The sequence below is a fragment of the Panthera pardus genome, unplaced genomic scaffold (genome assembly GCF_024362965.1).
Source record: "Panthera pardus isolate Hobbes unplaced genomic scaffold, ASM2436296v1 HiC_scaffold_25, whole genome shotgun sequence".
Lineage (NCBI taxonomy): Eukaryota > Metazoa > Chordata > Mammalia > Carnivora > Felidae > Panthera > Panthera pardus.
In genome coordinates this window covers 59,822,185-59,835,812 of record NW_026526821.1, presented here as the reverse complement: position 1 = coordinate 59,835,812, position 13,628 = coordinate 59,822,185, and the positions used below count along the sequence as shown (strand labels likewise).

Sequence of the window (13,628 nt, the reverse complement as noted above, 5' to 3'; positions counted from 1 at the left end):
CCTACCAACCTGGAGTGGCCTGCCTCTTCCGCAGTGTCTTCTTGGCCCCCATGTACAGGGCCTGGTTTCAGATTATACCTGGGAATCTCCTGAGAGGGTTACGAACCAGCATATCTCCATGCTACTACTGAGCCCATCCAGTAAGATCTTTGTTTCTATTTTTCATTTCTATAATTTACATTTGGTTCTTTTTATTTTTTTAATGTTTATTTCTGGGACAGAGAGAGACAGAGCATGAGTGGGGGAGGGGCAGAGAGAGAGGGAGACACAGAATCCAAAGCAGGTTCCAGGCTCTGAGCTGTCAGCACAGAGTTTGACACGGATCTTGAACTCACAAACCATGAGATCATGACCTGAGCTGAAGTTGGTTGCTCAACCACCTGAGCCACCCAGGCGCCCCTGGTTCTTTTTTTTAAAGAAAATTTATACTTCTTTGCTGAGATGTTCTATTTTTTGTTGTTGTTGTTCTTTTAAGAGAATTTATCACCATTTGTTGATCGAAGTATTTTTATGATGGCTGCTTTAAAATCCCTGTCAGATAATTCCAACATCTGATTTGCCTTGGTGATTGGTGTCAGATGATTGTGTTTTTTCATTCCAGTTGTGATTTTCTGGTTTCTTGGTATGATGAGTGAGTTTCTATTGAACCTTGGGCATTTGGTTATTATGTTAGGAGACCCAGGGTTCTATTTAAATCTTTTATTTTAAAAGGAAGTCACCCTGTTTAGGTTTAGCAGGCAGGTCCTGGCCTACTTCCGGGCTGTAGTTCCAATTACAATCTAATTTTCAGAGCTTCTGTGGCACCATTTTGATTCGTGGTGCAGGGGTCCACTTGCCAGTGTCCCCAGTCACTTGGTATCCCTTGGGGAGAAAGGAATTCTTCTGTCTATAGGGACAAAGAATGTAGCCTGAGCTCAACAGTTGTGGTGAGATCCTCCCTTGCCAGGGCTCCCAGCCCCCACTGGCTCTCAGTGGGGGAGAAGAGTCTCAAGCCTGGTGGGCAACATGCAGATATAAGTAATAAATTAATGTTATTTTCTAACTCAGATAAGAAAACTTTCTTTTGTCTTAGTTTTCTGACTAGTTCAAGGGATTCTACTCAGTCTGAATTATCTAGAAAGTAGATTTTGTTCTCCATCATGCAATGATACTTATATCAGTGAACACACTAGAGTCCTAACTCTGGTGCAGGGCAGGTGTAGCACATCAGCACCTCCAGATGTATTTGACTGCCCTCAGGCTTTCATTGTTGTTTGGGATTGTTTTTTAAAATCTGAATGCCTTAAAGGGGGCCGTGCACACTGGCGTTCACCATAGGCCCTGTGACTGGTTTATTTATTTATTCCTCAAGTATTTATTGAACACATACTACGTTCAGGAACTGTTCCAAGGATTAGGGATACATCAGTAAACAAATCAGACTCCTCCCAAATTTCCTGGTTCAAAGCACTCACATTCTAGGACACCTTACTATTTTGTGCCTATCTACTTTCACCATGTTCTTCCCTGACTGCTTGTGGGTATCTGAGTCTGTGCCTTATTCTGAGGAAGGAATGTGACGATCTAGGATCTCATACAGTAATTTTACTATGGTGATTTCTTTTTTTCACTGACAAAAATAGCATACATATCATGTAAATAGTATGAAGGAATCACCAATACACTGACATAGTAGAAATATTTTAATAAGAAAAATGACTGGACAGTATTGACTTTTAAAATGGGGGATGGTGCTCACATTCAGGTTTAAGACCAAACAACATCAGCACCCTCTGAGACAGCATATCACAGGGTGGCTTTCCCTTCCTAAAATCCCTCCCGCCCCGAATCTTCTTTCCTCTCATTAAATACTCCTGAATCATCTACTGATGGAGTTAAGATTTAGACTATACTAACCTGAATCAGGTTAAAAAAAAAAAGCAGCATTGAGGTGAAATTAGTTCAAAATCTGCCACTTCTCAGCTGGGTGAAGTAGGCATGTCACATCTCACTTGGACTCAGCTTCCTTTCTGAAGTAATCATGGGTTATAGGAGCTTTCCTGCTCACTCACAAGAGAGCAAGGGAGGCAGGGTGTGTAAAAGAGCCTTGCAAAATCTTATGTTGTTCTTTGTGAGGATGCACCTTGGTTCTTGGTAGCTGATAGTGCAGCTGGAATTCTTTTCTCTGTATTCATAGTACTGACATACATTCCTCACCCCTTCCACTCCCCCAGCAAGACGTGGTGCTTACCTGATGAGCTCTACTGTTTCCGAATACATTGTATAGGGAGATTTGGATTCCATTGGGCCTTGTTCCATTGCATTTCCACACTCAATAAATGACAAAGCTGCTTCAGCATAATTCAAAGCCTTTCCAAACTTTTCCACCTGATCAACAGAGTTAATACAGTGTCTTCCTTAAGTATAGTTTTTAAAATGGCATTATCACATAGTCAATATGCTTTATTTGAGAAACCTGACTTCTGAGTTCCAAAATCCTGTGAATGGAGCCGAGAGAAGAAAGAAATAGGATGCTTCCTTCTCTAGTTACTTTTGCAAATTGCTACTGGTTTAGGGTAAGTGGGTGAACGGTTATATACAGAATTGTACCAGATCCATACAACAGCTGCCAATCAGAATTGCTCAGAACTGCATGGTTGTTCTAATTTCTGTTTCCTTCTTTCTAACCCCTAATTGCTTGGCAACCTCACTCCTTGTCCCTCTATGCTATGCCAAATAAAAAATTATTTGGGATGATTACCTCAAGTTGTCTAAATTTATTTAGTTTCTCTCCACATCGGTGAGGATAACCAGGAATCAGCTTCATATTATCAGGTTCTCATAAATCTGAACTTACACATCAAGTTCCTGGTTCCATATACATGTATTGTGTATATTCCATATACATGTATCACTTTCAGTGATAATTACATATTCTAAGTTTGGATTGCATACTCTTCCAAGCTTTCACATATTTATTCATCAATCAGAACAGAATTACACAAATTACTAATCTAAGTCTTGCCTCTGAAACCAATTCTCATTAGTAACGGATACCTTAGAAAACAGCAATGTAGAGCAACACTCCCTCTTTGGCAAATCAAGTTTTCAAATAGCTTATAATCCTAATAGGCTATAGAGAAATATTTCTTGGCAATGCTTTCAAATTAAGGAAGTCATTTCATTCAACAAGTGTTTTCTACAGCACTCGATTCTGTGCAGTGTGTACTTGATACACAAAAGCTTCTTTCAGGAACACAGAATACATCTGGAGAGAGAAAACATGCACCCACAAGATAGTTCAAAGTGCAAGGCAGTCTGTGATTAACTAACAAAATGCAAAGCAGAGAGTACAATGCAAAGAGATGATAGGAAGGGAGCAAGTCATGGGGCTGCAGAAAGGCTGGGGAGGCTCAGGGAAGAGACCTGAAAATGGCCATAGGAAGGAATAGTATGATTTGGCTGGATTTGTGGAGGAAGTGGAGGTGTGAGTATGTGTGAGTGAGTGAGTGAGTGAGTGAGTGAGTGTGTGTGTGTGTGTGTGTGTGTGGCTCTGCTGCTGAAAAGGCCCGGTGGCTGGCATGAGTGAGGTGTGCTCAGAGGCTGGGATGGCACCAGTGTGGCTTGGAGCAGAATGTTGAAAGGAAAGGTCAGGTGGGATAACACGACATGGAATGAACACTGCTGGTAAACACTGCATGATTCAGGCAGAGAATTTCATTCCGCTTTAAAATTCTGTGCTCTTCTCCAAGGGCGATCATGCATCAGCTTCTTCAGGTGATCAGAACTCTCCACTAGACCGTGGGGTTGTGAGGACAAGAACTGTACCTCCCACTTCTCGTCTACTTTCTGATAACTCTGCCTATTTTCCTTGCACATCAGTGTACCTAGACAGTGATCTTCTGACAAATAAATGTTTGGCAACATCAACGACACTGGGGAGGGGTACATTTATGATGTAAGCACCTTCAGCACTGGAATAATACCTTGAAGGTCATCTGAAATGTCTTATTCATCTCCAGCACCCTAATCTGTTGGGAATGCTGGAGGGGAACAGAACTGGAATTACTGGGTAGGAAGGAGTCTCTTTGGATGAGACCTAAGATGGACCAACCATGTGATCTCTTTCAGAAAAACCCAGAGGTTTTCTATTTCTTGTCTGGAAGATTCACACTTTCCAAAACAGGAGATTATCCAAGTAAGAAAAGTTATTTTTTTGGAAGACATCAAATCATGGTGACTTTAGGGTCTTATGTGCAGTATAATGGTTTCTGTGTTGTACAGTTTCAGAGGAAGTATTAATTTTGGCAGATACACAGGCAGAACATGAGTCCTCTTGAAAAGGGATTTGATCCTGGGACCAAGCCAAGGGCTGGCCAGGCTAACAAGAGAGAAAAATGCAAACCCAGATTTTTTTTTCTTAAAGGAAAAAAAATACTACCACCCACTGACTCCATTGCCTCTAGTTACTATTCAAACCTTAGAACTAAATTGAGATATTCATTTATCCGGGACTTTCTCCCAGTCAGACATTATTGGTTGAAGTCATAATTTATTGGGCTATGAGCACTTGATTATATAAACATTTCTCCATTTAACAGACCCAGCCATCCTTGTAATAGATTTTATAATTACCCCAGCTATATTGCCCCAGTGATGAAGCTGCAGTACAAACATAATTTGGAAGAACATATCTGGAAAGAAAAGGGTCTTACCATTGCATCTGCTTTATGCTTCATCCGTTTAGCTTCCTGCATAAAATAATCTGCACTGCGTGGCCTACAGGAAAGAATATTAAATGTCATTATTGTGTAAGTGCGAGATCTTTGGAAAACATTCTTCTCTTTTTGCTCAAACTTGAATCACAATTTTAAAAGTCTGTTTAATATGGAATCAAGCATTTTTGCATTCCCAAATTACTTCCTGTATGTAAAATATCACAATTATTTTTCTCTTAAATTAACTATTCAAAACACATTCAATATGTGCAGTCTACATTTACAGTGGTTTTAACATGGTTCCCCAATGTCTAATTTGTGAATCAGATTTCTTATTGCATGGTTAAGAAAACAAGTAAAAAATCTTATTTTACATGATATTTGTATAAAACAATCCCTTTTTAATTTAAAGATCATAAATACACCTCATAATACTTGCACAGATACGTTTGGGTGAGTATATTTATGTATTCTTATGAAGGTAAGTTGTCATTTATATGCATAAATGGCACCTACAGTTGTATGTATCTATATCTAATTATTTTAAGGCCTCACAGTGAAACACGAAAAGAGGTAATACTGTATGATTATATTCCAGTTGTAATGAAGTTAATTGTAAAATGATGTCTACCTTGTAACAATGCAAACGTGGCATGTATTCTCTAGAGTTCTGATTAGCTAGCTGGTAAACATTAACAGCAGACATGTGCATTATTAAAGCAATAACCCTGGCCAGCACTAACTCTGCTGGGAGATGAAGGTAATTAATACAGAGACTGATCTGAGTGTGTGTAATGACCCCAAGTTACATGAAGCTACTTATCAGACAGTACCTTTAAATGCTTGGTCTGATAGATTTTTAAAAATCTACATACTCTAGGTGCCATCAGCATAAACTTTTTTATATTATGGGTCTTTATATAATCAATAAATTTGACTTGCTCATGAATATCCAATATAAGCCAGGACTCCCTGAATGAGAGTAAGACATAAGTAGTGATATTAATCATGGACTGACTCATCTATTGTTATATGCTTATTCTGAACCCTCTTCTTTGAGATTCTAATGGGTCTTTTTCCTTACCGCATTATTAGGTGGTTAAAGCATCCTTTTATCCAAAGAGGTCAAAATGCTTAGAAAAACCATGCATACCGTGACAATGACATTGCAATCCCAAAGTTGTATCTTCATTTTAATGGTTTTAATCAATCAAACCATTATCATAATGAATAATAATAATTGTTATTATTTTTTATAATAATTAGTCTCAAGTACAAATCACAGAGGCCAAAAAGGACTTTCGTTTGGTCTTTTATTCCCCTGTAAAATATTGTCATTCTTGTGATAATGTGCTGGGAATATTTAACATTTCCAACAAAGAAATGAGGAACAGAGCTGCAGAATTCCCTTAATGTGTACAATTAAGTTCCCTGTCTTTGGCTCATCAGCCCTCTATCATTCTTGCCACTCAGGCCTGAAACCTTCTATTCATCTTGGTGGGTCTTTGTGGCAGGTGGGGCCTGAGGTTTCCTTCATAGGAAGGCCATGCTTCTCCTACTGGCTCTACTTTCTCCAGTCCATCTCCTAGAAGTTCACACTTTTTCCATTTGAATGGGTTTTCACCTTTACATGGTGGTTTTCCCTTCTTTGTCCACACACTGACCTTTGAATGCACACTGAATACCGGTCTTGAATTCCAGTTCTGGTAATTTACATTATTTTGTTGTTGCTATCTTTGTTTTTTTAATGAACTTTATTTTTCAGAGCAATTTTAGGTTCACAGCAAAACTGAATGGAAAGTATAGAGAATTTAGAGAGTTGTCATATACCTCCTGCCCCTCTCCCATCAGCCTCCCTTACCTACCTTAACAGGTCTGACCAGAGTTGTGGGACATTTGTTACAATCAATGCACCTACACTGACCCGTCATTATCACCCAAAGTGCATAGTTTACATTAGGGTTCATTCTTGGTTTCGTATATCCTGTGGGTTTTAACAAATGTATAATGACATTTATCCACCATTATCATAGTATCATAGAGAATCGTTGCACTGCCCTAAAAATCCTCTGCATTATTGTTTGTCCTTTTGTGGAATGCCTCAGTGTAGAAGAGCAGACCCTACCTCTAGCTCAGACCCAGACCTGACACCTGAGCTTCAGATGAGTTCCCAGAGCCTATCCACTCAAGAGAGGAGTTCTGGGGTCTTTATCGATTTCTCTTCCCTCTTATCAGATGCTATGAGTGCATCCTAAACATCCTTCCTTTTCTCAGTGACCACATCCACTACCCAGGCCTAGGCTTCATCACCTCTCTTGGCCTCTTGTTTCACTCCCCTCTGATCTATCCTGAGCTTTAACCTTTGACCAGTGTTTGTAAAACATGGCTTTCGTTAAATCACCATACTACTTCCAGACCTAAAGTCAATCTCCAGATGTTCTGGGATCAAGTCTCAGTTCAGGCCCCCACTGATCTTGGTAACCCCACAACTGTAGCCATGGCGAGGGGTGGTCTCCTTGCTGTGTTGCTCACATGCCATCTCTGTCTTAGGGCTTCTCTACTCATCCTTTTCCTCTCACTTAGAATATTCTGCTCTCTGAGTGCACATTCACTGAGTGCCTTCTATGAGCCAAATGTTACCTCTTCCTCAAATTCTTGTACCATAAGACCTTCTTGGTAACTCTGGTCCATGCTCATCTGGGTCTTTCCTAGATACCACTTCTTACTTACACTACATGTCTAGGCATTTAATTACCTTTGGAGGGGTATGGCTACAGTTATTGCATGTGGGCAGCTCTGCAGCTGGTGCATTTTCAGCAGGGACTGTGCTGGGACATCTTTGATCTTCCCCACCCTATAGTCTTAGGCTTCTACGTGGTAGAAGGTACATGAATCCTCTTTGAATAGAATTGAATTCATTTTGAGCTTAGAGGAGAGTGGTGGCTTCTGATGGGGTGCAGCATCGCAGCCAATGAGCCAGAGAACGTCTCCATGGCAACTTGAAATTCTCCACATCATTATCTGCTCCACACTCTAGTATATGAGTTTGGTCAATTTTTTCTTGCCCGGTTTTGTAGACCTTGTCACCAACAGATCATCATTTCAAATGCATTCTGCTTTCATGAAAGGATTCTCCTGGCAATAAGCTATGGCATCTTAGTTTTTACTAACCTTCAAAGTTGCCCTTAAGGATGGTGGTGCCTCCTGATTCCTAATATATGTTCCTTAATCAACACTGTTTTCATCTGAAGCATATGAATGTATTTTTAAATCTGATATGGAGGCTGGGTCACAAACTCTCACAATAGTGTACGCGGGTAAGTAACACATCTAATTTTCTGACTGTATCACGCAGCTGACACTAAGCTGAGATGCTGAAAAAAATGTACCATCCAGAGGCCATTTACAAACACATTAGTCACAATTCTTATCCTCGCATATAATGGAGGGCTCACTACACTGAGTCACTGAAGATGGCCTGATGATTGGCTCATTTTCTCCTTTCAGGTGATTTCTAGTGCCACGTTCCTAGATTAGAACATTATAAAGGCAGTGGGGCTAATGGGACACCACTGGAGACTGTCCAGCAGGGCGGTGGATGCATGCTATGATGAAGGCATCACTCTGACAGCAATGTCCCAGTCAGCAGGAAAGTAAAATTGTCGCCATTGTGGCAGTTACAGACTATAACTTGGCCAAGGTGCTACAATAAAATCTAATTATCTCAGTGTTCCAACAGATTTGTGATCTAATTTTTGGTGTTTTTTTGTTTTTGTTTTTGTTTTTTTTACATGAAAAGCCTAGAGTTTTCGTTTTTCATTTAGTAACAGCATTCTTCATATTGTTCTTTCAAAGTGATGGTATCTTACGATGACACATGAACCAACCTAATAAAAGTTCAATTAAACATCATACGTGTAACTAATTATGTATCTTGGGCTCTTCAGAAATGGGGCTTGCAAGTGATCTTTTTAAAAGCCAAGCCTTGGCCATGTGTATCTTTGTTGTAAGAGCTCTTTGCAACAAAAACAATCTGAACACTTGATCCAAATAGAATGTTTTTTTTTTCTTTTCCTCACCCTCCCACTATCGCCCCTATAAACATGCAACCTCAGTTCTGAGGCAGCAACAGGATTTGAGCTACCCTGATATTTCTTCTGGCAGAGGAGTATTAAAGCAACCTTGCTTTTTGTTCTGTTCTGTGGCTGAGATGGAGTTGAATGGTCTCCCATGGAGAGGCTGGCAGCCTTCTTTCTGTAATTCCTACCTCTGTGAAATGCACCCCCCCACCCCCCTCAGCAGAGCCTCCTGTTTTGTGAAAACTGGCAGGGATGGGAGCTCAATGTGTTTGAACAAACAGGTTCCTTGGCACAGCAGAAATCTGGATAATTTCCTTAGGGAAGATGAAGTCCAAATGAGACAAATAGGCAACTGCATACCAAATGAATTCATCATCCGATATCCTGTCAGCTTGTCATTTGATAAGCCCCATGGGCGTTACTGTGTCCCCAGCTTTGAAGTACTTTCTTCACAAAGAAGGACATGTAAGAAGTTAAGTACAGGCATCCCCCTGCTTTCTGAAAGTTCACTTTTACGAAAGACCTAGATTAGAAATGGTTTTCACTAACCTGAAGAGGATTTTCACTTTTCTGAAAAAAGCCTTAACTGTACTAATGTAGGTCTTTCTTTAAGTGAAGTAATGCCAAGCGAACTCTCAGAAAACTGGGGATACTCTTTGCTTTACACCATTCTGACTTACAAATGGTTTCATAGGAATGCTCTACTTTAGAGAGCAGGGGAGCCTGTAATTCTTTTTAATCTACTAAAGTGAACACTACTGATGAGGGCACTTGAGGGTCAGCGTCTCTGGTGTGCCAGTGTTGGCTTTATGAGTGCTTCTTGAAGGAAGCAGGTAGACTGAATTTAAGCAGCAAAGATTCAAATGCAGTTTTTGTTTCCATGAACTTGAAGCTGGCTGGGACCCCAGAGTCTCTAGAACCTGGCTTCTCAGAAGCACAGGTGATCATGCATCGTGTCTTGTACACACTATAGGCTCTTGCACACGACTGTGTTCTCTCTCGGTAACACACAGAAAACAGTGTGAGTTTTCCAAGATGCAGACTAAATGTGGCAGGTTTTTGTCATTCAATCAAAATCAACTTTCTATTGAAATGGAAACTCATCAGCTTGATTGTTGTTCTTCTCTGGGTTGACATTTAAAATAAAATAATTTTACAAAACCCTTAAAATGATCAGAGAATGAAGATTTTAGTCAGGGAGATCTGAAAGATCTTATCGCCTCTACGTCCCCATCCCAAGCCTAGTCTTTTTCTTTCTCTTTCACTCTTGGTTTCAGTTAAGAAAAAAATAAAAACTTGGCTGAGAGGGATCTCATAAAAGAGAAAATTCCATACAGAAGAACAGGAAGGCGTACTACTGGCTTACCGGGAAAGGTGGGGAAGGGGAGCCCCTCAGGAAAGGAGCAATGGCCACAGCAAGCCCCCCATGGGAGTGCCTCGCCTCGTTGTACCATCACCTACTCAAGGATTTCAGTTGATGTCCTTTGACTAAATCATGCCACAAGAGATCTGACCTTTTACATACTAGACTCTTCCCATCCTCTATAAAATTAAATCCTTTTAGCTAGGAGATTGCTGAGCATAATTACATCACAAATGCCAAATCCTTTTCCCTTCCCTGCCAGTCACATTTCACACGCCATGGCCTTCAGCACGCGAGGCTGAGGGAGTCTCTTCTCAATGTTGGGAGAGTTAAGTAGCTGGGCTCCAGTTACTGGTGCCACGGGGACAGATGGAATGTTTGGTGGTTTTGCTGAATGTGATGATCGTGACTGACTCTTCCTTGTGAAATATGGGCAGGAGACAGTACATCCTTCTGGGAGCAGCAGGCAATTCTGGCACTAGGGATTCTCTGGCTTCCCAACACAGCAATATGGCTGGTGGGAAAGGAGACTTGATTTCCCAGCCAAGCGTTTCACCACTTAGCTTTGCTCAGGACTTCTGTACCGAGGCCTTCATGACACAGTTGTTCTCTCTCGATTTTCCAGGGCCAAGAACTCCCCTGTCACTAATTATGACACAAAGTAATTTACAGCTCGTGGCTTCACACTAATAAGATCAGTTTCTGGGCTTTGAGTTGAATCTAGTGCTGTCACTCATTGACATAAATTCTTACAGATTTTTTTTTTAAACAAAAGTTTGGCAATCACACCGGTGTCACCTTAAAACCGGGGCTGTCAAGTAGTGGATGTCGAGTGTGGCTAAATGTCAGGGAGGAGGTGCCATCACATTGCCACCAGTCTGAGCCTGCAAATTACGCAGAACCAGCTGACCTGGATCACATTTAAAAAATAAGTGTTATTTTGTTCAGTTCCATCTGCATTCTGAAGACACAAACTGGTGCCTAGTTAATTGGTAAGTAACATAGGAAAAGGGGCTTAGGAACCCATGAATTTCAATTTACCTGCATGTAGACTCCTTATATTCATGGTGAAAAAACTGCAGGCATTACTCTCCTAGCGCTGTTATTCTAATTCAGCTGTGTTCATTCAACACTTGTTATTAAGCGCCCACTGAATTCAGCTGTTGTCTGCATTGCATGTTTATTCAACCATTAACGAGTATTTATAATACGAAAGGATGAGTTTACTTTTTTTTTTCTAAAAGCTACATGATGCAGCTTTAAAAAGTAAATGACAGTATGGCATCTGTTCCTTTTTGGATCACTATAACTGGATTTCCATCAACTCTGAATTGCTCCTGGGCTATTTCTCCAGGTCTTTCTTTTTTTTCTACTGGTAGCCTCTCTGGTTGTTTCACTGCTCGTTGACACCTTCAGTGGGGAAAAGTCAAGGAAAGTGACAGGAGCCAGGTCCTCGTCTGTTAGCAACCCTGCTGGTGGGGAAGCTGGTGAAGAACAGAGAGGAGCAGGAGGCTGAAGTTTTGTGGTCCCAAGGCACCTTCCCAGGGAAGCCACCCATGTGCCTCCCTCTCCCCTGAATTAATACCTGAGGATTCATGAATTGCATATCTTAGCTTCTGCCAACGTACCTGGCACTTAGTGCTCAGCACATACCAGCTGGACCTGGGAGACATTTTATACAAGTTTAGGTGACTTCCTAGCACAGCGATTTCTTAAGGGACAGTGATCTGTATTGTTTCAAGGAAAAGACAATGCCTAGTTTTGTTTTTCAAGCTTCAAGGGTCTTCCGGAGACTTTCTTAGTTCAGTGGTTGAGTGGCTGTTTGAGTTGCATGTTTATTTTACTGTTACGGATCTCAAATCAACTGGGACACATGGCAACTGGAACATCACATCTATCTCTCCGTATGACGGATACGTACAAGTGCCTTTTTATTCTATTATATCTATATCCATAAAAGAGAAACAGTTTTATTGTAGCTGTCAGCCAGAAAAATTATACATATTGCTAATGGGAGGAACGAATGATAACAGCTTCTTTGTTGACACAGATCGTGAAAAAATTATATTAGCAATAGTGCCGGCAGATTGAGAAACATTTCCTCTTGTAAACAGTCCAAGAAACTGCAGATCGAAGTACGGCCATTTAGTTGTTGCTATTTTTGACTTAGCTTTTTGGTCCATACATTGGATAATTCCTTATATTTAAATTTTCTATATGTATGTTTATTATGATTGTATTAATACACGTAATACCATGGTATGTGTGTTTAAATACCATGCCCCTTAACATCAGCTGTTGGAAATGTTGGATGTTTTAAGCACCTTAGTGTCTAACGCACGTTGTGTTTGATCATGTTGTTAGATTATGACTTCTGAGTGCAAACTGCCACGTTGTCATCAGACACAATTTTAATCTCCCATTTTTACAAATGGTTAGAGTTTACGTGAACAAGTAAGACTACCAAACACTAATTATATATGCAGTTGACCAAGGGACTGTCCTCCCACTACATGCCCCTACCTCGGAGATTAATGGCCACCCTCTTCGATTAGGGCAGTGGAGAAGACAAGGAGAAGGGGAGGTGGTTAGGGCCAGGAGAGCGTGCCTGGGGCCAAATGCTGCTGCAGCAGGCATGGGAAGGAGAGAAAAACACCTGTCCTCCTGGGCTACTCTTAAACTTTCATAAATCCAATTATCTTGGAATGTGTTCAGTAAGTGGAACAAACAAAAAATGTGGATTTGGCTTTTAACTCCCCAATTCTGTGCCCTTAATTAGCTCACTGAAGTCCAAGAATAATTTGAGGACTCTAACGGCACATTCTCATTTCGCAGAGAAGTCTGTAGGGTTGAATAAGTAGAACTTGTCTGTACTCTGGGTGAAGCCAGGGCTGGAGGAGAGGATGGGTGGAAGATGAGGATGCAATAGTCATCACTTCTGCAAGGATGGTCCCCCTTGGGTGATCTCATCTAACTGGGTCTTGGGAGAACTTTCGGGAGAGAGGTATCATGACTGTTGTTTTCCTAATAAAGAAGCTGGGACTTGAAGACATTTGGCACCCCTAACTTTTCCAGTTTTAGGTGGGGTGAGGGGTTTGTAGTTTGTCTCCTCAGCCAGACTGTAAGCAGTTAGAGGACAGGATGTCTCAGTGCTGCATGCTGTCCCCACCCCCAGGATTTGATGGAGTGCCTCACACAGACCTGCACTGGGTGCTTGTTGAACAGTTAACGTTGAAAACAGGATTCAAGCCAAACTCTTGAAACCATATCTTCTGTCTTCCAGGTTTGTCCTTGACACATATTTTTCCCCCCAAGAGCCTAAATAGTTTTCAGTATCACTTTATCACTTCTCCTTTGTCATTTTCAGCATCTGAAGAACATTCCAGGATGTTACTTTTTATTCATCTTCTCTTGTTTCTCCTCCTTTTATGAATTGATGCTGGGAGTGGAAGTAATATTTGGGTTTCAGCACTAGGGCTGGGGGAAGGA

The 13,628-nt window shown here is 40.9% G+C and overlaps 1 protein-coding gene across 10 annotated transcripts in view; it reads right to left on the bottom strand.

Annotated features, from left to right (window-relative positions):
• Positions 1-13,628, bottom strand: part of AFF3 (ALF transcription elongation factor 3) — a 570,287-nt gene that overhangs the window by 18,210 nt on the left and 538,449 nt on the right. For all 10 annotated transcript variants that reach the window (XM_053890583.1, XM_053890586.1, XM_053890587.1 and 7 more), the window contains 2 exons: positions 4,695-4,758; positions 2,231-2,367 (listed from right to left, as the gene is read on the bottom strand). In XM_053890583.1, coding sequence (XP_053746558.1) covers positions 2,231-2,367; positions 4,695-4,758 — 201 coding nt within the window. The remainder of the gene's footprint in view (positions 1-2,230; positions 2,368-4,694; positions 4,759-13,628) is intronic.